This window comes from Callospermophilus lateralis, chromosome 15 (assembly GCF_048772815.1).
Source record: "Callospermophilus lateralis isolate mCalLat2 chromosome 15, mCalLat2.hap1, whole genome shotgun sequence".
NCBI classification, from domain to species: domain Eukaryota; kingdom Metazoa; phylum Chordata; class Mammalia; order Rodentia; family Sciuridae; genus Callospermophilus; species Callospermophilus lateralis.
The window spans coordinates 81538663-81566141 of record NC_135319.1 but is presented as its reverse complement, the minus strand read 5'-3'; the positions used below and the strand labels follow the sequence as shown (position 1 = coordinate 81566141).

The window sequence follows — 27479 nt, the reverse complement described above, 5'->3', positions numbered from 1 at the left end:
TCTGTTATCTTTGTAGCTCTTCTGAGATGAGGCTGATGCAGAAGTCTTATCACACTAGCCATGGATGCTACTCATGTTTGCTATCTGCAGAAGTCTGTAGGACAAAGAACCAGGCTTTCCAGTTTCTCAGGCCCCAGGGGACCACCCCTCCAGGTCTCCTCGCAATAGCTTAAGGAAACATGACACAGACTCCAGAAAGGCAACTACAAATGTTGGGTGAGAAAATAGCCCCGGGATTAGAATATTCTTCTTGTAGAAGAAGCTACTAATGTCAATTCCCAAATTGTGGGTCTGGATGGGAATGGAAGTGAGGCAGCCTCCCCTGGCACAGGTCTCAGTGATTTTCCCACCCCAATCCTAGGAGGGGACTTCCTTTCAAAAGCCCCACGCTAGTCTCACAGTTACCTTCCTCCTCCTTATTGCCACTTCCTCAAGTGTTGAGGACACACAACTCAGATCAAGACCACAACCTTCCTTCTTCCCTTATTGCTCCTCACATGATTCCATCTACAGAGTCATCCAAGTTGGCCCCCAGGATGTCCTCCTCATTCCGTTTTGCCTTCTGCCTCAGAGCCATCTGTCATCATGTTCGGCCTATCTGTTCCTCCAGCGTCTTCCTCCCCCTAGTCCCCGACTGTTGTGGCCCTGGATATGGCCCCAGGACTCTGGTCTCCACACTTCTGTCAGGTCTTGGTTTGTTCTTCTTGCTCCTTTGATTTCAACTCTGTGATTACGCTCCACCCCCCGCCCCCCATTAGCTTACAGCAGGGGTTTTCAAAATATGTCCAGAGGAACCTGGGTTTAATGGGTCTTGGGATTTTCATGGACCAGTAAAGAAATTACAATTGAGTTTTGAACAAATTAGGAGATAGAAATGAAAAGATTGCCTTTATCACTGATAAAAGTTATATTGAAGAACATGGCTTAAGTCTGACCAGACAACTTGTGACACTTCCCTGAACAAAACCACACATGCTCTAGGCAGTACCACATTTCTCCTTCTTGGGAAGTGACTGTGCTTTGAGAACAGGGTCCCCAGGTCTGGATGGAGCAGCATGAGTTAATTGTAGACCCAGGAGTTAAGTGTGTGCCATGGAATACTAACCTTCAGAAGGGATGGTCTGGGAAGAAAATTTAGAAATTGGGAAGAGAATTTAAATGGTCAAATGCCTTTAGAGAAAACAACACACATCTCCCTTGACATAAGCATATTTTCCTAGGTCTACAGGGAAGAGAGTAGACAGACCTTGCTTACTAGAGCCTAGCCCACTGTTCCCCCAAATCATGTGGCAAAAAATTCCTTTGGGAGTGGAGCATCTTATGTTTCTTTGTGAAAGAAACTCCCCCTGAGGAAGGCTGTTGACCTCTCTCTGCCCCATGAGAGGAGGAAGGGGAAGAGTGATATATGTGATTGGAGAATGAAAGTGGGGGGCTCTGGCTCCTCTCCTCTTTCTTCAGCTAGGGTTTTCCTAAGCAGATCTTTGTTTTTCATTTTTTGTGCTATAATACACCATACCTCTGAAGTTTCTTCTAATTTTTTTTTGTTTTGATTCTGCATTAATAATGACAGTAGAATGAGCACTAGGCATGCTTTACTTTAAAAGCTTATGACTAGGATAGAGAGAAAGGAATTCTTCATTTTCTAAGATAAATACACATTTTTCAAGCTTTATGTGTGACCTCTGAGCTCTAAAACAAGGGCTTCGTAGGTTGGGGTACACGAGGTCATTTGTACTGGCTTTATGGTAGAAAGTGGTATGCAATCCTCTCAAGGATTCTTTGTAAAGTAGAGTCATGAGGAGCAGTTTCAAAACAGAAGACTCCTAACCTTCATGTTGCATTGGATGCATGGGTCAGCATTGTTCATTCCTAGTATTAAATGTACTAGGAAATTGCCCGTGGTCAAAAAGAAAGTTTGGCTCCTCTTCATTAAGAAAGGGATCCCCTCCAATCCATCCCTGTGGAATTTGGAGGCAACCTAGCAACATGCAAGAAGGAAGGTCTGCCAGCTAAGCAATTTTGTGGAAAGGACTCAACCCCCATCATTCTAGGGATGCTCTTGACCATTCCCATGCTGATGGGAATGACTATAAAAAGGCGTGTGGTCTAAAATGGGCAGGATCGATGTTCTTAGGCCAGTATTTGGTCTGTGTTCAGTCCAGAGATATTTTGGTCTGAGCCAGGAAGTGAGACAGTGAGGGTAAAAACATCTGAAAACCATGAGCATCTTCCACCTATTGATCCAAAGGTAGCAGAGGAGGTCAAGAGCCCAAGTGTGGTTTGAGGAAAGTGGCTTTTGGGCAAATGAGAACAGAACCTTCTAGGGGTTGAGTGAGAGTCTAGTTCAACTTCTATAGAGTTCCAGGAAAAGAGGAGTTTTGACAACTAGGGGTTTATTCAACCAATGCATTCAAGCATTCGAGAAAATTCAGTCCTCACAGGGATGTTTAAAAAACATACATGTATAGAGTCCTGCAAGACTCTTCTTAATCAACCTATCCCTGTTAATGAATCCAACAATCATTAATACTTCTTTCCGGTTTGTAAAAGAATGACTTGCCCACAGATGTGCCAAAGCTTTCAGGATTATTGATTAGAAAATTTGAGTGTGTTCTTCTCCCCAAAGGAGTTCATATATACCAAATGGATCCAAATCATTCATTTGACACATATGAAATTCCTGGGCATGGAGCTATAAAGACAGATAAGGTTGTTGTCCCTGCCTTCAAGGAGCCCTATCTAATTGTAGTGACAAACATCTTAGGAAATTAAAGGACACTATGGAGTGACAGAGCATTTTCAAGAACAAAGAGGGAATCTGACAGGGAGGTAGAGGCAGTCCTTTAGAGACAAGTGCCCGTGCAAAGGCACAGAGGTACAAAGTCTTATCATTCAAGGGGTCATTGATGGTCACTAGGATGAGGAGAGAAGTGGACAGGAAGACATGTAAGACGGAAGTGAAGAAGCATAGAGAGAGGCAAGGTCTTCCGTGTATCAATTCAGATAGTTACTGAGTACCTACTATGTACCAGGCAGGTACTGTTTGATATAGCAGTGAATAAGACAGATGTAGTTGCTGTCCATATGAAGTTGCATTTTGGTGGGATGAGACAAAGAATAAAAAAATAAACAAACATAATTTCAGATGATAATGAGTGCTATAAAGGACATAATCAGAGAGATGGGAGTCTGGAAGCATTGTAGAAAGCATGACCTGAGACAGTCACTCTGGGTCAATGACTTTTGCAGACTTGAAGAATATGAAGGGCAGAGATAAGGATGAAGGCAATGAACCTGGAGGTGTCTATCATTTAGGGAACAGAGAGAGAAACAGGAGGCAGCAAAGAAAACAAGAAAAAAATCATCTGAGATTCAAGACATAAATTGGGAGCGGGTGGAGTAATGGAACTCCAAGTGAGGCGGGGGGTGGAGAATATGAAGAAGGAGAAAGGCCTCTGCTACAGACATTCACCTTTTACTTTGTATTTTAAAATAGATGGTCATCAGATTCCCAGTTAGAGACAGCAGACTTATCCCAAGCATCTAACATTTCTCCTTATGAAATATAACTTGCATATCCACAAGGAATATTTGATCATAAAAAAGATCCAAATACAGCCATGTGAAACAAATGAGTGAACCTTGAAAACATGGCAAGAGCAAGAAGCCACAAAAGACCACATGTATGGTTCCTTTTATGTGGAATATCCAGATTAAGAAAATCCACAGGGTCAGAAAGTGATTAATTGGTTTCTGGGTTGGGAGGGAACAGGGGAGTGACTATTGATGGGTATAGGTTTCTTCTTAGGGTGTTGAAAAGTTCTAAAATTAGACTGTGGTGATGCTGACACACTCTGAATATATTTAAAACCGGAGAAATTTACACTTTCAAGGGATGAATTTGATGGAATACAAAAAATGCCATTAATCAGAACGATATTGTCAATATTTTTGTAACACTACAACATGTTTCCCCATTTTATGACTCAAGGGCCTGCAGGCACTTTTTCAACTTGCCTTAACCTTGCAAAGCTTAATGATCTTCAAAAGATGAAGTAAGCCAGCATTTTGTAATGAAAGGTTCTCCAAAGTTCAGTAGTTGGGTTTGTACACAATTAGAAAAGTAGGTCAACAAACGTTGCTTTTTAATATCTTATAATAACCCTGTAACACACACTTATTAACTGTTTATTTGGGGTTAATAAGATTTTTTTGTCTTTTGTGGTGAACCAGAAGAATGGTTACCAGGGCTCCTATTGAATTTTTGTTTGCTAATATTGATTATCTGGATCTTTCAGATGTTGGGTGGAAGGGAGCAAGAACTGGTGTGTCATACAGGTTACAATGTCAGAATCTGCACACAGACACACCTGGCTTGGAATACTGTCCTTGTCTCTTAATAGCTGTGTGACCTGGTGCAAGCTACATAGACTTTCTGAGCCTGCCATTTCCTGCTGGGAGCCATCAGCCAAGTAGGTATGACAAATTCCTTGCCAGCTTACTCCCATGCTGTCTAGTGGAAGGACTTCTGAAAGGTGACCTTGCTCAAGGACCAGGGCAGGATCCATGTTTAGGGTGTTCCCCCTTTAGAATAGGGCAGTTTAGCATAATAGGAGATTAGGGTGTTCCCCCTTTAGAATAGGGCGTATCCTGCTGCTGAGTTCCTCTTGAGTGCTTAGGGTCAGACAGTATATTTTGGGAGACAGAAGCCCATGCGGAGAGGATTTGGGCAGAGTAGTGGATTTGGGAGAAGTGGATTTGGGCAGAGAACGTGGATTCCCCCAGAGCGTGTTTGTAGACGGTCGGTGTGAGTTCGGGAATAAAGAATTGCTGTTTGAATCTACAAGCTGTGTGGAGACTCGTGATTTGTGCCCAGCCAGAGACTGCGGCAATTTCCTTCTCTGCAAAATGGGAATTCTATACTTACTTCAGTTTTTATTTGAAGATCTACCTATTGTATTCATGGGAATTGAACTGGGAATTGAACCCTGGGCCTCATACATGCTAGGTGAATGCACTACCTCTGAGCTACACCCTCAGTCCCATTTTTTAAAAGGCTGTTAGTAGGCATCGATGAGTATTCCTGACTTAAATGTTGGCATTTTCTGCAGAACAGGATCTTATCCTTCTTTCCCATTAGCTGTTTCATCTTTATGTGTTTATTATTAAGTTACTCATCAAAGTTCTTTTCTGAGAGTTTGCTATCAGTCAGGAAATGAAGAACTAAAGCCCTTGATTGCCAAGTATGAATTGTTTTATCGCATGGGGCTCTTCTCCTCCTTCGCAGAAGTCAGAGCCTGAGAGAGCTGCTGAGCTACTGCACCCCGCCCTTCGACGTGTGGTGGGCAGAGAGGAACAGCGTAGGCAAGAGGCACTGCACATTCCCTCAGCTCCCACTTGCCTTTAAGGCCCCACTCCTTCCAGAGATTCCTGGGAGGCTAAGCAGGCGAGTTTGCTTACAGAGCTCACACCCCAGAGACTGTCAACCCTGTCCAGGGGCCTCCTTTCTGCACTGCCCTCAGCAGACCTGGGCAAGGAAAGAGAGATCCCTGACCCTGATGACCCTCCAACTTCACACACTCACACACGCACACACACTGCAGGACGTGTGTGCCTGTCACTTGGGCTCTGATAGCACTAGCACATCACAACCCCTCATCCTAAACATCCATTCTTCAGTCCAACATTGCTCAGGCCTCAGGGAATATTTGTCACATATCTTTCCTTTTGTTCTCTACCAACCCCAACTGCCAAGAAGTTTGTGGACTGTTCCTGCCCACATCAGAGATGGAAAGATGGAAACTGCTTCAGAGGGCAGAGAGGGCTGAAATGGTCAGAGCCCTGAGTAAAAAGAAAGGCAGATTAATTTGTCAATCCCTTCCTCCCAGAGAGCGTTAATGAAATGGATTTGGGGATATCCCTGTCATTGCCGGCATGCTGACTTGTCTTCTTTTTCTTCGATTTGTGTTCCATTTGCGGTTCCTAAAGAACTCATAAGTTGGCATTATCATGAATGTATGCACATGGGTAGTTGAAAAATATACAATAGGGCTGGGGTTGTGGCTCAATGGTAGAGCATTTGCCTAGCACATGTGAGGGACTGGGTTCGATCCTCAGCACCACATAAATAAATAAATAAATAAATATATTGTGACAATCTACAACTAAAAAATATTTTTAAAAATATATAACATTATTAAAAAGCTCATATTACTCAGATACATTTGTAAGTCTGGGCTTAATACAAGTCAAAAAAGATACTGATCATTTATATTGGCAGCTAAGTTAAGAGAATGAATGCTACAATTGTGAAGAGCTTACTTTTTTTTTTTAATATATATTTTTTAGTTGTTGATGGACCTTTATTTATTTATTAATTTATATGTGGTGCTGAGAATCGAACCCAGTGCCTCACACATGCTAGGCAAGCACTCTACCACTGAGCCACAATCTCAGCCCCAACAGTTTACTTTTATGAAAATTTAAAATTGTCAAAAGCTTAAGTAAAAGCCACAGATGTACTTAAATAATTTTTACTTTAAATAATTTAAAAATATTATTTCTATATAAATAATCTATATATAGTTGTAAATGAGCACAATGCCTTTATTTATTTTTATGTGGTGCTGAGGATCAAACCCAGTGCCTCATATGTGCTAGGCAAGCGCTTCACCACTGAGCTGCAATTATTTAATTGTAGATTAAATAATTTTATCTGTAACTTTTACATTCATTAATTATAATTTCTACTTTGCCTTTTAATGATAATAATTTTCATGTTTTAAAAAAATAAAATTTCTTCTAAAACATTCAATTTTATTTCTACATTCACTTTCATTTTACATTTTGATGGAAATATATTCCAATTTGATACTTTTTAAATACAATTACATGTTATTTTTAATCCTTTAGGTAATTACTGACAACAGCACATAAATTATTTATATACTTTGATCACAATTATATAATTAGTCTTTTTTTTTTTTTCCTGCCATAAAAGCAGATGGCCAGGGGAGGCTTAACCACAGTCCTTCTCAGGGAGAATACTAAGCACATCTAGAAATAGTAACTTACTAGTAATTGGACAGGAGTCCTGGGTCCCGGTCTCTGCAGGGGCCATGGGCATCCTACTTCTCCTCTCTTTCTTCTGGGAAATCAGGAGTTTCAAAATCATTCCTTCATTCTACAAAGATGGTGGCTGGAGCAAGAAGGCAGTGTGACTAGAGTGTAAATCGGGTTGGCCACAGGAGGTAAGTGTGGAGAGGTAGCCAAGATCAGGTCATTTGGAACCTTGGACTTCCCTCGGAGGACCTTGGTTTTTACCTTGCATGAGGTAGGGAACTGTATGAGTTTCTGTGGCTGCTATAACAAATTGCCACAAGCTTAGCAACTTAAAATAATACAGTTTATAACAGTAAGGTTCTAGACATAAAAAAATCTGACCTCTAGCAGGACTCTCTGGACTGAAAAAACCAAGTGTCAGTAGAGATGAACTCCTTCTGGAGGCTCTAATCTCAGGGAGAACTCGTTTCCTGGTATTTTCCAGCTCTGAAGCTATCTACTCCTTGCTTCTAGGTCCTTCCACCTCCAAAGCTAGCAATGGCAGGTTAGTCATCATCACATCACATCACTCTGACTTTTCCTTTTGCCTCCCTCTTTCACTTTCAAGGACCTTTGTGATTATATTGGGCCCAACTTGATAATCTAGCATAATCTCCTTATCTGAAGGTCAGCTGAATAACAAGCTCAATTCCATCTGGACCATTAATTGCCCTTCACTATAACCTAGTATATTCACAGGTTCTGGGGATTTGGATATGGACATCTTTGGAAGACTATTATTATCTGTCCATCACAAAAACCATTGGTGGTTAGGAACAGATGGGGGATATGATGTGATATACTTTAACACAGCTATTGTGGTTGCTGTGTTGGAACAGACACCAGGGTAGTAAGGACAGAAGCAGAAAAGCCAGTTAAGAAGCCATTCCAATAATCCAGGTCCAGGATACTGCTTGCACCAGGACAGTGAATGTAGTGAGAAGTGGGTACATTCTGAAGACACTTTGAAGGTAAAGCTAACAGTATTTGTTGGCAGAGTGAATGCAGATTTGAGAGAAAGAAGAGTCAAGGACAAGATAAGGCTGTTGACCTGAGCAGCTGGAAGTACAGAGGTACCACTGACTGCCCAAGAACTGGGGTGGGATGAGTATCTGCTCAGGTATGCACTCAGTAGGCCATTTCAAATCCACATGGAAGTGCCTGGTGAGCTATTGGATGTAAGGGTTTCCCACAGAAGCTCAGGCTGAATAAACACACTGGGATGCATCAGCATATGAACCGTATAAAAGCTATAAGACTGGATAAGTGCAACAGGGGTGAGGACATGTATGCTGGGGCCCCAACAGATACACTGCTCTCTAAACAGAGGATTTAGATCCACATTCAATCTCAAAGACCAACCATCTCAAAGCCTGTGACTGCCTACCAGGTTATTCTTCCCAACATTAGCTCCTGGCTTTGCCAGGCGCATAGAAACAGTAACAACGTCCCTTCCAGGTCTCTTAGGGCATTTGCATGTTGGCTTTTCCTGTACCTGACTGAGCCTCTTCTTTCAAACAGTTGGTGACAAAGCTTCAGAATAGCTTGGCTCTTTCTCATGAAAAGTGGAGAGTACATTGTGTTAATATCTTCATTCCCTTCATAATTATCAATTGAGCGATTCCTATGTGCCGGGTCCTGTGCCCACTACTGGGAAAATGTATTTACAAAATATACCTTGTGTAGTGCTGCCTGTCAGCAGCATGGTGAATACTGTGTCAGAATTGTATTTGGCTGCTAGCAGCAGAGAGACCAGAGAAATAGTTGCTTGTCAGTTTAAGAGGCATTTTCCCCTCTAATGTAAAAGTCGTCTGGAAGTGGGGATTGTAAGGTTGAGTGTGGCTTCAATATCATCAGTATTCTGAGCATCTTCTGTCCTACCAAATCATCATTAGCATGTGACATCTATCCTCAAGATTATCACCAAATTATACTATGGACACTGCAGCTCCAGCCATTCCATCTGCTTTCCAGGCAGAAAGGTGAGAGAAGGAAGTACATAAAACAAATGGAGCATGTTGAGTCAGAATTCTTTAAAGAGATCCCACCCAACAACATCTGCTTATATCATATTGACCACTCTTATCTGCAAGGCTGGTTGGGAAAAGATTTTTTTTTTTTAAGCTGAAGAATTTGCTGGTCTCATATTCTTCTTTGAAATGATGGAAGGAGTGAATGGATATGGGAGAAACTACTAGCAGTCTCTTCTACAAAGCATCAGAATAGGGAAGGCACAAGACTTATATGAGCAAGAGACAGGGGCCAAGTCAAGGAGAGCCTCCTTGAGAGGAATATTCAAGTCTGAACTTAAAGGGTTCAAATGACAAGGCCCAGATCCAAGCATTGTCAGGGGAAGGACAGAAATGGAACAGATTGGAGGACAGTTTGGGGGAAATGCAAATGTTAGTTAAGGCCTCATCTATTTGAAAAGGATCTGGTTATAGTTGTTCCAAGAAGGAAAGTGTCAAAATGACCTTCTTAGAAGCCTTATGGCTCCAGGATTTAGTTAGGTTTCTGAATTGTAATGAGAGGGAGTCGAAATTGGTAGATAGCCTTAAAAGAAAGATAAGAAGTTTTGAGTTTGCAAGTACAATGATTAAAGTATAAAGTAGATAGAATTTAGAGCTTCTGATAGACTCTCCTGAATGTATTGTTAAAATCAGTTTTTCATTTCAATTGAGAAAGAGAAAATAAACAATACTGTCCCTCCACTATTCCATAAAATATTGAGTCATTCAGGAGGATGGGAGCCAACTCACCTATTATCTTAATTCCTGAATTAAGATAGGTAGGCTGACCATCTTGCCCAGACTTTTCTAATTTTAGCCTTGAGGTCTTACTCTCAGGAATTCTCTCAATGGTGGGAAAATTGGAGCAGTTGGCCATCCTGCACCCAGGAAGAACCCAGGGGGTTCTTCATGGAAGACTTTTTTTTCTGTCATCATCTCTAGACACAGAAATGGCAGGCAACATTCAAGTGGCAATTTCTCTGCATTGCAACCTAAACAAGGAAGTGTATTTTACATTTACCTTCAGTTGATGTCCTTTATGATGTTACCAAGGAGTGGAAGGGTTTCAAGAAAGAAGAAATGATCTATATTATCAGAGGAAAAAATTTTTAAAAGTCTATTGGTTGTGACCCAAAGGAAGTCATTGGGGCTTTGGCAAGAATGGGTTCATGGAGTGAGGAAGAGCTGTTCAGGCAGAAGTCAGAGTACAGAGGACTCAAGGTAGTGGAAAGGAAGGATGTAATCAGAAAGAATCAGCTAGACTTGACTGTGAAGAGATAAAAAAGGCAGAAGTTGGAGGGCTTAAGGTAGGATGTTCATTTTCATTTTGTGAGAATCAAAAGTGGCTGATCTACTAAAGATGAGGAGATAGACCCTGGAAGGCAGTGGGATCCACAGCAGAAGCAAGTTTTTGCTGTTTTGTCTGTCTGCTTTTCTTTATTTCCTCCTCCTCCTCCTTTTAGTGTGTGTGCGTGTGCGTTTGCATGTGCGTGCGTGTGTGTGTGTGTGTGTGTGTGTGTGTGTGTGTGTGTTTGGTTTTTAGTCATTACATTGTTGCCACAGAAGAGAAGGATGAAAAGACACTCTTGCAGGTGATCTGGGGCCAGGCAAGCCCAGGGCGTGCCAGCCTTAGGGCTTCTTTTTCTTCTCATTAATGGGGACCTAGATCCTCTCTTAAGCTTGGTGGGGCAGGTAAGGGTGGGAGGCCTGAGATGGTCAAGGTTTGATGACATTGTTGTGGGAGAGAAGAAGATGTTGGCTGGGGTAATGGATAAAAGAGTAGGTGGGAGCTAGGAGTGCTATGAAGGCCCCATGAGAATGAAGACCATAAGTTGATCCAGATAGCTGGATCACACTGAGGTTGAGATTTTGCAGGCAGAGGAGATAGAAGGAAACGTATTAAATACCATGCTCTTACTTAAACAAACTTTGGAGACTTTACAAAGCCTGCAAAATAGAATCCTCTTTTGCCCTGATACTCATAACTCCCTCCATAACTCAGTTTATGTTTTACCCCCATCTTCTTTCCCTCCCCTTGGCACCAACCCTATTCATGCTATCCTCCTCCATTCATCCTGCTATTTCTCTAGGTTCTGTTGGAATTCCAATTTCCGAGCTTTGGCCTCCTTCTGATTACAGCATCTGTCTAATCCTGCAAATTCCATTTACCCTAGGAAGCCTCCCACCTTCCCAAGCCAGCATTCCTCTCTCATCATTCCCTATCAGACTAGAATTGCCCATCACATTTTCTCAATCCCCCTTATTGGGGAAGTTGCCTCACCTTCCAGCAGTGCAGAAGCAGCAAGCCCTGGGGCACAAATGGTTGGATTTGAGTAACCAATTAGATATTCTTTCCCAGCACTTGAGATTGAGCTAGCAGGTCACATGGGGTACTGGGGACATGAGACCATCTAGATTTGGGTGCAGAGCTGGGGCCTTCCAAGTTGCCTGCATGCTGAGGCCATAGGGGAGCAGAAATCAAGAGCCATATAGAATAACACAGCATATCTGCAGAGAGCTGTAAGCACAAGCTATTGGGTGGGGGTGGGGACAGGTGGGGGGAGAGAGAGAGAGAGAGAGAGAGAGAGAGAGAGAGAGAGAGGAACCATTCCAGGGTTTCTGTGATGCCCCAGCTGAACATCTTGCAGTGGAGTTCCTGGAGATATTCCAGTATCCTTAACATGAATCCAATTTCAGTTAAGTTATCCTGAGGCAGTTTCTGTTCCTTGTAGTCAAATGTCTCTCCCCATGAACCAGAAGGCTTTGCTGGTACAATAACTATCTCTTATCATCAGAGTTATGCTGGTGTGTTTGCTTGCACCTGGCAAGCAAACAGGGGCTTGGCACCCCTGAGGGCAAGAACTTGATCCTGTTCATCCAGCACCTCTAGAGCCTGACACATGTTGGATGCTCAGAAAATAGTTGCTGGATTTATATCCTCAGAGTTGATAGGATGAGTTGATGGATCATTTGTTAGCAAACACTCTAAACTTCCCTATGCCTACCTCCATGTTGCTACGTTTGCATTATTTTATATGGTTTTAATCAAATCAGCTTTTCATGTACTCATAAACTTCCCACACTCATATGCTTTGGCTTTCTCCTATTTGGTGGGTACCAGGAAGGAGTAAGGGCTTAGCAGCACTACAGGCACAAGTCTCTCTCTGGTTGGTGGGATTTTTGAGTCCTAGACAAAACCTGTCTTTCAGTATTCAACTGTCTTTGCCTTTGAAATGCATACTTCCTGTGAAGGCTATTGGGGCAGCTTAATTTCAATGATGTCATTTAAAACACATTAAAAAGTCAGTAGTACAACTCCTTTCTTCAGAAACCTACTAAGAATCATAGATTTTTCAGAGCCAAGGCCAGTGGCTCTCAGTCTTTAGAATTACTATGAACCAGCATGAATATTTAAAAAGAAAAAAGGGTTGCTGAATTTATATTCTTCCAACGAATAACACTAAAAACACTAAGCTTCTGTTAACACAACATCATTTCATAAAATAAAGTGTATGTTAACACCAAAATTATCATGTTCATTACCACCTAATTTAAATATCAAATGCATTTGACTGTATAAAAACTCATTAACATTTTGATTTTCAAATATTTTTTAAAATAGGTAAGTATTTTTAAATTATGAAGTGCTTAACATTGTGCCTGGTACAAGTTAATTCTCTGAATTGTGAGAATTGGTGCTCAATAAATGTTAACCATTTTTAACACAAGGGAATATATTTTTCTTCTATCTTCCCCCAGAGGTTTGCTAAACTCCTTCATGGGACAAGTGTTGCTGAGGAACTGAATGACTGAATAATGGATTGAGAAGATTTGGGTACCCAGAAATATTCTAAGGAGTAAGGCAGAAGATGGGGGAAGGGAAGGTAGTCTACAGGATGGAGTGTGAGATTGAGGACCTTGAAGACTACCACCTTATCTTGTGGGTAGGTAGGTGAAGGGTACATTAAGATCCAGGAAGGGTAAACAAACAATCTGAGGTTTTCATGTCACTGAAGTGAAATATTCCTTCTCCCCACTTCACCTCTGGTTTCTGTAACATTTACTACAATGGTGCATGTTATGGTTTAGATGTGGTGTCCCCCAAAAGCTCATGTGTGAGACAATGCAAGGAGAGATGATTGGATTATAGTCTCGGCATGATCAATGAATTGGTCCCTGATTGCCGCAGTCTGGCTGGGCACAAATCACGAGCCACTGAAGCAGGAACAAACTTTATTTCTGAACTCCACCAGCACACTCCACACACGCTCCCTGGAATTCTCCCACATGCCACCTGGCTCATCCAGGAACCAGCAGCTGGAAATATCCCCTCCGGAAATCCCTCCTCCTGCACTTCCCCAACCAATGGGAACTCTCCGGGAATCCCCACCAGAACTCCAAAGTAGTGGCGGAGGGGGATAGTAATGCCTCAACTGTCAACCAATACTATTGGCAAAATGCCAGGGGCCATTCCCACTTGGCTGTGGCTCTCAGCACCTGATGGGATTGACTGAGTAGTAACAGGAGGCAGATGTGGTGTGGCTAGAGGAACTAGACCATTGGGGGCATGGCTATGGGGTATATATTTTGTGTCTGGAGAGTGGAGTCTCTCTCTGCTTTCTGATCACCATGTGAGCTGGTTCTCTCTGCCACACTCTTCAGCCATGATGTCCTGCCTCATCTCAAGCCCTGAGGAATGGAGCCTGCAGTCTATGGATAGAGACCTCTGAAACCACAAGCCCTTAAATAAACTTTTCCTCCCTTAAAATTGTTCAGGTCAGGTCTTTTAGTCCCAGCAGCAAAGAAGCTGGCTAAAACAGTGCATGAGTGTTATTCATAAGGTTTCAGAAATTGAGAAAAGGTGTACATTTCTGAGACAGCATCCCAGAAGCAGAGGGTGATGGTGACAACAGAAGTTGCTTGACCTTCCAGAAATCTCGGCAAGGTTCGGAGCCTTGTTTCTGAGCAGACACCTGACTTATATCTTCCTAGTAATAGTCATTCTGGTCTCTGACTTGGGCATGAATATGTAAGGTGAGATCAGACTGGTTCCAAAGTCTGTACTTGCCCTAGTAGGGTCAGAACTCTGATTTTGTCCTAGAATCACCCAGAGTCAAAGAAAATTCTTGGCCTGAAGATTTTTAAGGGTTAGAGAGGAGTGCTCCTCTGGTGCCTTAGGGGCAGCTGCATAGAATATGTATAGAATATCTGGTCTCTGTAGGATTAGAAGTGTTGTGGTGTCCACGCGGATGGAGGGACCTAAACTTTTATGAGGCAACAACTTAGAGATCAAAGGAATAACACTGGTTACTAAGCAATCTGGCTTCATGTGGTTGAGATGCTGCCCGGGACAAAATTCTGTTTTCCCTGACATCCCTCCCCTAACTCTCCCTTCTGGTGCACCAGGGAACAGATCAGCCCTCTTAAAACTCTAGCAATCTTGGTGTTATGGTACAGAGTGATGACCAAAAACTTTGGGTTTCATGTTGGATAAACCAGGATCCACTATGTGATCCCATGCCACTTCCTTAGACTCTGTCAATTCGCATCTGTAAAATGGGTGAAGGCTCTCACTAACTGCCTCAGAGATAGCCTAAATGTGGTAATACACATAGGGGTTCAACAAGACCTTGTCAGTCACTAATTCGTCTTCCAATCACCTGGCAGATTCATTTCGGTCATCCTCCGGTCAGCTCTCATTTAAACTTCCTTTGGAGGGAAAGTTAGTCCTTTGCCTTTGTCTCTTCTTCCCAGGGCCCACGCTCCGCGGACGCAGGGCGACTGCTGGTCGGATTGCTGGCCAGCGATGGCGGTCTCTGAGACAATCGGTCTTCTTTAGTCAGTTTGGGCAGTGTCCGAGTGGCCTGCTCGGGACTTCTGCAGTTGGGCTTTGCAGGGAAAGCCACAGCCGCCACCGGCTCAGGTGTCGGCGCGGGGAGAGGCGTGCGGCAGCAAGTGGGAGAACCACACTGCGGGAAGATCGACGCTGCTGCAGAGGTGGCAGGGCCAGTGGCCAGCGGAGGGGGATGGGCACGTTAGAAGATAACTGAATGACCGGACAAGCCATCTCCGCCGGACCTCGCAGCCTCTAACCCGTGCCCTCAGTTATCCTCTCAGATGCTGACCGCGACTCCAGAAGTGACAACCACGTGGATCGCGGCGCGCAAGGTAGGGAATGGAATGTGGGCGTGGGGGCGGGGCTGGAAAGGGGCCGGAGAGGTGAAGTACCCGCGTCCGCGCGCCCTGACGCCGACTGCCAGGCGACGCTTCCGGGAACGAGCACGCTTGACGTCACTCGCCGCTCGTCCAATGAGCGGAGGCTTGGGGGAGGCGCCGTCCCCGCCTCCTCCCGCCCTCGCCCCGCCGCCGCCGCCGCGGTCGCACCGGCCGCCCCCGGAGAGTCTGAGGAGGCGCGGGCCGCTGCAGGCTCAGGCGCCGCAGCGCGCGGGCCCAAGTCCCGGACGAGGCCCAGGGAGCCGCTCGCCCCGACCCCGCCGCCCCATGCCCTCAAGATGGAGGCAGCGGGGGCGGTGGCGTGAAGAAAGCGGCTCTGTGGGCGCGGGAGTAGGGGGCCCGGCGGCCCGGGCGGCGGCGGCGGGATGGGGCTGCTGCTCATGATCCTGGCGTCGGCCGTGCTAGGCTCCTTCCTCACGCTGCTCACCCAGTTCCTGCTGCTGTACCGCAGACAGCCGGAGCCGCCGCCGGACGAGGCGGCCAGCGCAGGCGACGGCTTCCGCTACACCAAGCCGGTGCCGGGCCTGCCCCTGCGGGAGTACCTCTATGGCGGCGGCGGGGCTGAGGAGCCCTCCAGCGGGGCGCCCGAGGGCGGTGCGACCCCGGCCTCCGAGACCCCCGCCCCGCCGATGCGGGAGACCTGCTACTTTCTCAACGCCACCATCCTGTTCCTGTTCCGGGAGCTGCGGGACACCGCGCTGACTCGCCGCTGGGTCACCAAGAAGATCAAGGTGGAGTTCGAGGAGCTGCTGCAGACCAAGACGGCAGGGCGCCTGCTGGAGGGGCTGAGCCTGCGGGACGTGTTCCTGGGCGAGACGGTGCCCTTCATCAAGACCATCCGGCTCGTGCGGCCCGTGGTAGCTTCGGCCACCGGGGAGCCCGACGGCCCCGAGGGGGAGGCGCTGCCCGCCTCCTGCCCGGAGGAGCTGGCCTTCGAGGCGGAGGTGGAGTACAGCGGGGGCTTCCACCTGGCCATCGACGTGGACCTGGTCTTTGGCAAGTCCGCCTACCTGTTCGTCAAACTGTCCCGAGTGGTGGGGAGGCTGCGCTTCGTCCTCACCCGCGTGCCCTTCACCCACTGGTTCTTCTCCTTCGTGGAGGACCCGCTGATCGACTTCGAGGTGCGCTCCCAGTTTGAAGGGCGGCCCATGCCCCAACTCACCTCCATCATCGTCAACCAGCTCAAGAAAATCATCAAGCGCAAACACACGCTGCCGAATTACAAGATCAGGTGAGACGGGGGCCGGGGCACCCACGGGGTCCGCAGGCGCCGGACCTGCCTGCGGGATCGGGGCCGGCCGGCGGCTGCTGCCTGCGGGGAGTGGGAAGGGCAGAGGCGTACTTGTAACCCCAGCCCCTGTTTCCCCGGGACCAGGGACCTAGGCAAAGGCAAGTAATGGACACTTTGCCTCCGAACCTTTCCTTGTGTTCGTGGGCACTCCTGATGCTGTCAGCAGCGCATTGATAATGGAAGTATATTGATAATTATCCCCAGAAGTCGCCTCTGGGACTGTTGAGAAACTTCCTGTGCGTGCTTGCTGCAAGAAGGGCCGTGTCATTGGCTTTGCAGCAAGCCCTGGGCCACGTTGAGAAATTGTTCCTGGACACAGGACAGGCATGAAGGTGTGCTTTTAGCCCAGGTTTGTTCTATTTTGCCATCTCTAACCACTTTTGCTTTGATGCATTGGCAACTTTGAGGGCAAAGGTAATAGCCATAGCAAAGGAATACTTTCCGCAGCAAATTGGGAAGGAGTTGGGAGCCCGTAGATAGTGTGTGGATCCCTGCATTTTGAATTACTGTCATCTTCCCTTTGGGGGTAGCCTGTGTGGAACAGATCCAGAATGGGCCCCTTAAGTGTCTATTCTCTGGCTGTAAGTTCCTCACTCAGTGCTTAAAGTCACCCTTCAGATAGTATTTTAATGATGTAGTGATTTTAATTTTTTAGAGCCTTCGTGCATGTAATGGCTTATTTTTACGTAATATACTGTTTTGGTTAATGTATGAGTTTTCTCTTACTATCACAGGAGAAATGGAAGGGAAAAGAAAGTTTTGTAGGACTATAGGCTTCATCCACTTTAGTGGATGGCAAAGTTTGGGGTTAGAGTGGGAAAAAACATGGCTGTTTCTTTTAAAAGCTGAATATTAAATTTCTCTTCATATCCTCCCTTAGTTTTGTGTTTATTAATAAAGCCTTTTGGATTTTACTCTTTATTATAAAATTATTTCAGTTTTGTATTAGCTTTACCTAATGCCCTTTAGAGGAGGCTGAATAGTTCTGGATCACTACCGCATGCTCAAGCCAGATAATCCAGAAATATTGTGAATTTGGAATGGCTGTTGACTTGAGTATGTAGCAGACTTGTTTAAGCTAATAGCACAGTGACAAAATTGTTGGGTGGGAGAAATTTATTTTATAATGAAAATTTTCCTATAAATTTGCAGAGGTTGGTAAACTAATCATTCATTGTTTGCTTTCTGGTTTTGTGAAATAGATCGTACTTTATGAAACCCACTTTTAAGTTGTGGAATATAAGTGACTAAATTATAAATGAGTGTTTAAGCAGTGAGGTGTTTATTTATAGCAGTGTGTTGCTGAGAAAGTAATGAGAAAAAGTTGTTACAGATTTTATAATCACAACTTTAATACTGATGTTTTCTGGAGCCTTCGGGTGATAAAATTTGAGTAGGTTTTTATTATTTGGGGCTTATTTGCAGATAGTCATTGGTGATAAGATTGCATATCATTTTGAGAATTTTTTAAAATGTAGATTTGGAATTTAGTTATATCTGAAGCGATGAGTAAGAGTTATGAAGCCACTGAGAAGTTCATTATTTTGAATAAGCTTTATCATTGAAGAAGAACACTATTTATTTTAAGTATGGCAAAATTGTCTTTCATTTACTGTATACAGAAGGATTTTAAAGAAAGCAGGACATACCCAGGTTTGGTGGTGCATGTCTATAATCCCAGCACCTTAGAAGGCTGAGGCAAGAGGTTGATCACATGTTCCAGGACAGCCTGCATAGTTTAGGGAGACCCTCACCAACTTAGTGAGACTTTGTCTCTCTCTCTCTGCCCACCCCTACCCCGATACATGAGATTTTTTAAAAAGGTTGGGAGTGAATTCAATGGTAGAGTGCCCCAGGGTTAATCCCCCGTACTTCCCTCCTCCTCCAAGTACAACGTAAGTTTGATTGTTATTTTAACTTTAAACCTTCAGCATTAAATGATCATGCCTGAAAATATACACATCTGTGTCCTTTTTATTAGAGGGCATCTTATTGATCAGTAAGTAAATACTGCACAGACTGCATCACTCAGTCTGCAGGTATTTATTAGACTCCTGCAATATGCTTATTATTCTATGGGCTAGGGCTTTAATACTAAATAGATATAGGCTCAACTCTCACAGTCTAGAATTCAGTGAGAGTTGAATTACCTGTACTTGATAAGATTTAAGGTTGAGTGGGATTGATGGGATTGAAGTAACTGGGGAAATTGATTTTTGCTTAGTGAAAGAAAAGTAGAAGTATAGGAATGAAAAAGGTGACCTCAGAAAGTATTAACTTCTCTTTTTTTGTGTGTACCTGCTCTGCAAGGAGTGTTTTAAACTGGTGATTTAAAGAGAATAAATTACAGTGCATCTAAGATGTATTACAGTTCTCACTATGGGAATTAAATTAGCCTAGTGTTATCCTGTTTTATAGATGAGAGGAGTGAAGCTCAGAGTAGTTTAATAACCTGTGTAAAGTCACACAGCTTTCAGGTGGTGAAATCTAGCTTTGAAGAAGTCAGACTGCCTTAAAAAAATTGTATTGCATTGTTCTTAAGGGCTTAAAAATGTCGTCAATATAATATATATGAGGTATCTTTCCAAGTTAAGTGAGAATTCTATAGAAAAGCTTATTTTTCCCTTAAATTGGAAATTTTGAGAGGATCCTTTTAAAGTTAAACCATAAGATTAAATCTTTGAGTGCTACTCCACATAGCATTTTTTAAAATCCAGCAGATTGTGTTTTCAAATAGAAGGTCTTGCTAGTTTATCCATTTTAGCCATCTAATCTTCTTAGTAGAGCTAAAGCAATAAAGAAAATTGTATTGAATCTTCGCTCCTCTGGCATTTTTAATCATTACATAACAGAAATATCTTGCCAGTTAATATTGTTGTCACTTCTTCCCCCTTTACTTTTCCTTTTTCATGTTGCTTAATTGAAGTGTCCTATCAGGACTGCCAGTTCCTGATATTTCACCTAGAGATGCTAAAGTAGCTCAAGTAGTTGCTTCCTAAGGATCTAGCTGATTGACACTTCATTTTACCTAACATATTTGGTTTATAAAATACTAACTTTTAAAAAAATCTATAGAAAATGTGGTTTCTAATTTATTGAAGTTAGTTGTTTCTTGATCCAGTCATGTCAGTGATAACTTTTGTTTTTTTTTTCCCTTAAAATGTATACAAAATGGTATATTAAAGTAGTATTATTGAAAAAAATTAACCCCAAAATTCATCTTCAAGTGGGAAAGATTACTGGTGGTATTTTTTAGTATGTGTTGAGCCTGTCTTCATTGTGAAATCTGAGTATTAGTCCTGGAGTGAGGAGGGCTTTTGGGGGTTTTAGGAGTCACATATTTGAGATTCTTACTGATGCTTCTGTGTGTACAGTATTATTTCCCTGCAGCTAGTATTGGTTGCATATTGGAAGGTCAGATTCAGTTTGTATATACTTGTTACTTAGCCTGCAGTGTTTTGGGTTTGATTTTTAATTGCTAACAGTAAAAAATGGAAGATTTCACAGGATTTGATTTTTTGACTTCTGTTAGGAAAAACTGAGGTATCTTGTACCAGGTCTGCATTCCTTACAGTTAGCAATAGGATGAGAAAGGATCTGTAGTAGCAGGTTGGAGCAGGGGAGGAGCCTGTAAGCTCATGCAGGTAGTTTACAGTCCCCATGAACTTGCCTCATTTGACTACTCGTACTTGCCTAGCCTGGAGTTAGACCCTTATTGGAAGAGTAATAATGGGGAGATCTAATAGATAGGAAAGTTAGATTTTTTTCTTTAAATTTTATTTATTTATTCTAATTATATGTGAAAGCAGAATGCATTTTGATTCATTGTACACAATTGCAGCACATCTTTTCATTTCTCTGGTTGTATATGATATAGGGTGGCACCATATGTACAGTCATACATGTACCTAGGGTAATGATATCTATCTCATTCCACCATCTTTCCTGCCCCCATGCTTCCTCCCCTCCTCTCCTTCCCCTTTGCCCATTCACAGTTCCTCCATTTTTTCCCATCACCGCCCCCACCCCCAATCCCATTATGTTCTCAGAGAGAACATTTGGCCTTTGGTGTTTTGGGATTGGCTTACTTTGGTTAGCATGATGTTCTCCAACTCCATTTACCTGCAGATGCCATAATTTTATTCTTTTAATGCTGAATAATATTCCATTGTGTATATATATCACAGTTTCTTTATCCATTCATCTATTGAAGGGCATCTAGGTTGGTTCCACAATTTTGCTATTGTGATGTAAACATTGATGTGGCTGCATTACTATAATATGCTGATTTTAAGTCATTTGGGTATATACCAAGGAGTGGGAGAGCTGGGTCAAATGGTGGTTCCATTCCAGGTTTTCTAAGGAATCTCCATACTACTTTCCAGATTAGCTGTACCAATTTGCAGTCCCATCAGCAATGTTTGAGTGTGCCTATTCTGCCACATCCTTGCCAACACTTATTGTTGTTTGTATTCTAACCCCTCTTTAACTATCTTGGAACGGATTTTCATTGATTAATTTTATTTTAAAATAAAGTGTTAGGGCTGGGGTGGTGGCTCAGTGGTAGAGTGCTCGCCTAGCATGCATGAGGCACTGGGTTCGATCCTTGGCACCACATAAAAACAAACTAATGTATCCACCTAAAACTAAAGATACATACATAAATAAATAATTTTTTTAAAAAAAGATGGTGTCTATATAATGCTGAATTTTAAAGACTTATTTCCGCCAGAAACTCAAAACAAAACAAAAAAATTCCTTGAAATATTTCTACTTTTCTGTCATGTCATTATAGCAAACAAATGGTGGCTGATTTTTGCTTGGATTTGGTGGATATTTTTGTTAGTTTTTCATTAGTTAACTGTATAACTTTGATCTATAGAAAATATATTTATTGACACTATACTTGAATTTAATGTATATGGAATACATTTTTGGAAAACTTGACTTTATAGTTTCTTCTAATGTTTTCTGAGCATGACTATTTTTGTCATAACTGATTATTTGTTCTTCTGAAAAACATTTTTGAAATGTATTCATGGAAATTTTCAAATATTCTTAGTGCCTAGAAGGCAAGAAAGACAAAACTATTTCCTTAAGGGTTGAAGCAACTTTAAATTAATCGATATGCCATTAATTTCAGGTAAATGAATTTGGCCTGGTCTGTAAAGCTTCATAGTCTATAATGTGGTTTGTATACAATGTATATCTTCCTTGGTCTTCTGGAATGAGGAACAAAAATGTTTATTCTTAATTTATAGCTTTTCATTTTATTGATTATTTGAGGAAATGTGACTTTAGTAATCAGTGTTGTCTCAAAAACTTTTAAAGCAAATTCCCTGAAAGGTGACAAAACCATTTCTAAAGTTAATGTATTTATTTACTTTTTTTTTTCATTATTTCATTGTGTGTGTGTGTGTGTAGACAACTTTAAAAAGGCGTCTTAGAGTAGAATGAATTTTAAATCAGCTAATAAAATTCTTTAGTGAGGGAGCTGTGATTGTGGCTCAGTGGTAGAGTGCTCCCCTAGCACATCAAGGTCCTGGGTTCAAGCCTCAGCACCACATAAAAATAAAAAAGTAAAAGAATTGTCTAAACTAAAAAAAAAAATGTTTAAAAAAATTCTTTAGTGATATAGTTATCATAGTTTTACTTACTAATGTTGGTAGAAAATGTAATAACTAACTTTTGATCCTTTGGTATATTAGAGACAACAGGCATTGTGTATGAATCTAGCTGTCCTGCAATAATAATGTGAGATAGTAGCTCATTTTAAATCTATTATGCTTTTTTATTTTTTTTACTGGGAATTGAACCCAAGGGCACTTCACCACTGAGCTATCCCAACCATTTTTATTTTGAGACTGGGTCTCAACTAAATTGCCAAGGCTGGCCTCAAGAATTTACAGTCCTCCTACTTAGTCTCCTGAATAGCTGGGATTATAGGTGCATGCCACCATGCCTGCCTTACTGTGCTTTTCCTTGTACTTATCATCAGAAGAAATCTGTTTTAATATCTCTTTATGAATGGAATTGCAAGATCGTTTTCTTAGAGATGAATCATGATTAGTCATTTTTAAGTGCTTACTGCAGACTGCCATGCCTGGTATGGTGAGTATGGTATAGGTAAAATAGTTAATAAGATAGTTCATGTTCTTAATTCTGGTTAGTTCTAGGAAAAGCAAAGAATAATCAAAACTCATTATAATGATACATATACTGAAGACCTTTAGTTTTGTGAGAAACAGGAAGAAGAGAGATCTGTCTCTCTGACAAGGATATCCACTGATTATTTCATTATATCTATGAAGAAACAGTACATTAGGATTTAGTACTATGTGTAGTTTCAGATATCAACGGGTGGGGGTGGATTAGAGCTTATCCCTTGTAGGTAAGAGAAGACAACTTATAATGTATTGTGACTTAGTACATCTAAGTATACTCTGTTTGGTGCTAATTTTACTTCTTACAAGTTGGATTTCCTTTGCTATTCTCATTTCTACAATGTTTTTCCCATAGAAAGTCAAAGTTTAGATGGAAAATAATTGATAAATCTTTGCTTTGGAAATTTGATTTACACATTGAGGGGAGAAGAGTAATTTTGAGGAGGATGTTAAGTTCTAACTAGTAATATGGGTATATTGAGTATCCCAGAAAGCCAGTTTGTTCCTGAAAAGAGCTAAACTATATCATTAGCAGATTGAGTTGGAGGTGCATGCTTTATTAAACATTTAATATTGATTTACAGGTATGTCTAACAATCTATTAGATGAGAAGGGTAATAAAATTAGTTTGCTACGTATGTGTATTTCAAGCACTGTGTGGGTTGACCATCTACTTGCTCTCTAACTTATATGTAGGAAAGGTGCAGTGTCTTATTTTTATAGATGGAGAAACTTCAAACTTAGAGGAGATTAGTGGATTTCTAAGTTCTAGGGAAAAAGTTCTAGACTCCCAAAGTCCATGCAGGCTAGATCCCATTAGGCCTCAGTTAAGATGGCCTTTGTATGGTTTTAAAACTTTAAAGTTGTTTAAATGGTGTGACAGACTATATGCACCCACAAATTCTAAAATATTTACCATCTAGCCTTTTATTAAAAAGATTCCCTGATCTCTGCTCTTAAATTAAAAAAAAGCTAAAATGCTTAATAAAAATGAGGATATGTAGGGGTGTCACCATATATACCTCTAATCCCAGTGATGCGGGGGGCTGAGGCAGGAGGATCTCAAGTTTGAGGCCAACCGGTGCAACTTAGGGAATTGTGTTTGATTCTTAGTTCTGCAAAAAGAAAAAGGAAAAGAAAGAAAGAATTTGTGCATATATATTGAAAGTTCTTCTTAATCTTTTCTGAAGGGTCATTGTTTTTTGGAAAGTTAATGAAAGCTGTGGATAATTTCTGCAGAAAAAAATACATAAACAGTTTTTTATTTAATTTCATGAAATTCATAGTTCCCTTGAAACCTGCCTAGGTTTCTTAGACTTCTGGTTGGAGAGTAACACAGCCAGGATACAACTTTGTTGCCATAAATAGAACTAAAAACTAACACCCTAAAATAAATATTCAAACTTCATAATCTTGTTTACCTTCTTAGAATATATACAGGATTGGTATGGCTCAGGCATTTCTAAACAAGTTGGAAGGGGATGTAATCCTCCAACTAGTTAGGAGTAACATGTTCCTCCCATCCCTCTTTTTTCTTCTTGATGAGCTTCCCTATTGTAGGCTGAGACACTCTAAATCAGTAGTCAATAAGAATATCTAACATTTCAAGTTAGAGGTTTTTCTACTAACTACTGTGTTTAAAAGTTACAGACTTAACATTTTCTTCCCATCACATTCTCCATTTTCTTAGAACAATTTACAAGATGATAAGAAGAGAATCTAGTACTATAGAAGTATTTTAACTTTTTTTGGATTGAGGCTGTAGAGAAATACTTAGGTTGTCTCTTTGAATAGATAGAGCTTTGTAGTAACATGGACCTATTTCAGATATCAGCATTGTCCTGAACAATAGACCTTGAACAAAAGACATTTTTCATGGTCTCAGTTTCCTTAATTATAAAATAGAAATAAAGTTGTTTAATTGTAGGTAATTTCATATATGTGATAACTATTGAATAAATATCTTTCATAACTAATCAGATACATTTTTGTTAATTACCCTACACTTGTCAATATTTTGTAGAGATATATCATGTATTTCCTAGGTGAAATATTAATTTTTTTCCCTTTCAAATGAAGGATAAACTCATTTTAAGAATTCAAGCAGATAGAAAATATGTAATATAAAAAATCTGTAATACTTTTTCTTAAAGAAAACCATGAAATTTGGGAACTGTTCTTCCACTTAACATGTATTATAATTTGTTATTAATTTACAAAAACAAGATCGTACTCAGTATCAGTATTAGCATCTTGTTTCCCCACTCCCCTTATTGTATTTTGGGTTTTCTGTATATACTTCTTTTGTTCTAAAGGGTACATGGAATGACATTGATCAGTTGTACGATAAGTTAACTACTACATTGTTGAGAGAGTTTATTTTTTTCTTCATTTGTTCCTTACTAAAATAAATGATGGTACCATAAACATCCTTTTATCCATCTCTTTGGGTAGAGCTGGGTTTTTCTTGCTCTTTTTTTTTTTTTTTTTTGCAGATGTTCAAATACTACCGAGTAGTTAAAATACTAGTAGTTAAAAATCACCTCTCCATTTTGTCTCCCTGATATACCCATGATATACCCAGTGTTAAATTTGAGGTCTACACCTAACTGTCTTACACACTCACACAAACCTCTTATATATTGAGGAGTACCTCACTCTTTTTTTTTCTTTCTTCTTTCCTTTCCATCCATCCCTCCCTTTGTGCTTAATATATAATATAATATAAACATGTATAATATAAACATGATCCTGCAAATTGGCTTATAACGTGGGCATGTCTGTAGACAGTATATATGAATCCAACTTGTTCCTGATCACTCACTCTGCACAACATTCTTGCACATTCTCTCTAGCTAGACCTGTCTTCCTTCTCTTTCCTTCTTAATCTCTTCATGCCTACTGGCATGCCTCTTAATCTTACTTTCCAAGAATAGACCTTCACTTAATCTCACCAGAGGACCTTTGCTATTCTCATTTCTACAGTGTTTTTCCCCACAGAAAGCCAAAGACTCATTCCATCATATTTCAGTTTACATTAAAATATCACCTTTAAATATCATAAAAAAGAGGATTAACCCTTTAAATACTGAGTTTTTTCCTGCACATACCTCTTACTAAAGTATAATATATGAATACGTTTGTACAGAAACTGCCAAAATCATAAATGATGAATTTTCACAAAGTGAAGTCAGCCATTTAACTGAAATAATGTGATTTTGAATTTAGTCTTTCTCTTTCTAAAGAACATCTGTAGTTTTGGATTTCTTAAACAGAATGAGTGGAACTTATTTTTCCCCCCTTAATGTTTAAAAGTTGTCATAGTAAACACAGGCTGATGACTGTAAGCCAATACTGTATTGAAGAAGAGTGCCTCCTCCCCTTCGTGTGTGCCTACAATTGAGGTATCTGAGCTGTTCAACTTGCTGACTTTGAGATCTCTCCTGGTACCACACAGGTACCCATTTGTGCACGCGCGCCCGCACACAAAAGCATAGATGTGATTGCAACCTTCTCTGAAGACTGGGTTTTTAATTTCACATTTCTCAGAAAAGTTAGTGCTGATAAACTGCAGTTTATACTTTCCCCTGGTCTAATATATAAAATAACAATAAAACTTGTTTTCATTAGTCTGATGCATTTTTGTGAAATCAGCAGGATGCTTTAGAACATATTTCTCTTTATTCTCCTAATCAGCACTTTGAGTATTTATGCCCATGAATTCTTCATGTATTGTAAGGAGAATGGAGCTGATGAGATGGTGGGTGGGGTACTGAAATATCTGAGCTCTGATTTGCCTAACTGATAAAGTAGCTAGAAAATTTCCCACTCCCTGGCATAATTAGTTCTTGTTGCTGTGTACTTTAAAAATGCTGTGATTTGCATGGTAAAAATAAGCTAATGGAGTTTATTCTTTTGTATTAAGAACCTATTATGTTTACTTGGGTCTTTGGTAAGATATGTAGCAGTTAAACAGACATTTGTGACTTAAGTATGTTCTGGGATGGTGTTTCTTCTAGGATCAATTCTGTATCCTACCTCTGTAATGTATAATTATGAATGACTTTTCTTTTCTTTTCTTTTTTTGCTGTAAAATCTTAAGTAGCAATAATAAGGAGACCGTTTCTATATAGTAGCTGACTACAAGAATCTGTATTTTGAAAAATATCTCCTATTCTGTTCTTAGAAACAACATTTTGTGCAGACATCATTATCTACTAAATAGTTCGTTGGATTTCTGTTGTACGCTTTTTTTTTTTTAACCTTTTCACTTAATAGTCTTTCATACTAGATTATACTAATTCACTAGTCTTCTTACCTTAATCCTTTGCTTATGCAAATTATTTACTTAATCATGCAAGTAATAATTCAAAGCTTATAGTTCTCTGCAACATGCTTTGGCTAAAGTAAGCCATTCTAATGTAGCTAATTTCAGTTGTTTTGATAATTATTTTTATAATGCACTGAAAATCTTATTTTGTTCCTACTATTAGTAAGTATAATATTATTTTCTGTAAAATTTAGGACAGGTGATATCTCTTTCAATATTTGGAAAGATGTATTAGTTAGTTAGTTCTCAGTATTTATTTAACATTGTAGATTTTAATTAGAACCGGAATGTCAAACTCTTGACATGGAAGAATTTACCTGAATGTTTATAGTAAAATATGAATTCTTTGG

General features: G+C 41.0%; 1 protein-coding gene across 2 annotated transcripts in view; it reads left to right on the top strand.

Annotated features, from left to right (window-relative positions):
- Positions 1-15700: 15700 nt before the first annotated feature.
- Pdzd8 (PDZ domain containing 8) overlaps positions 15701-27479 on the top strand; it is a 77995-nt gene continuing 66216 nt past the window's right edge. For both annotated transcript variants that reach the window (XM_076834455.1, XM_076834456.1), the window contains exon 1: positions 15701-16575. In XM_076834455.1, the coding sequence (XP_076690570.1) occupies positions 15710-16575 (866 nt within the window). In that variant the 5' untranslated portion in view covers positions 15701-15709. The remainder of the gene's footprint in view (positions 16576-27479) is intronic.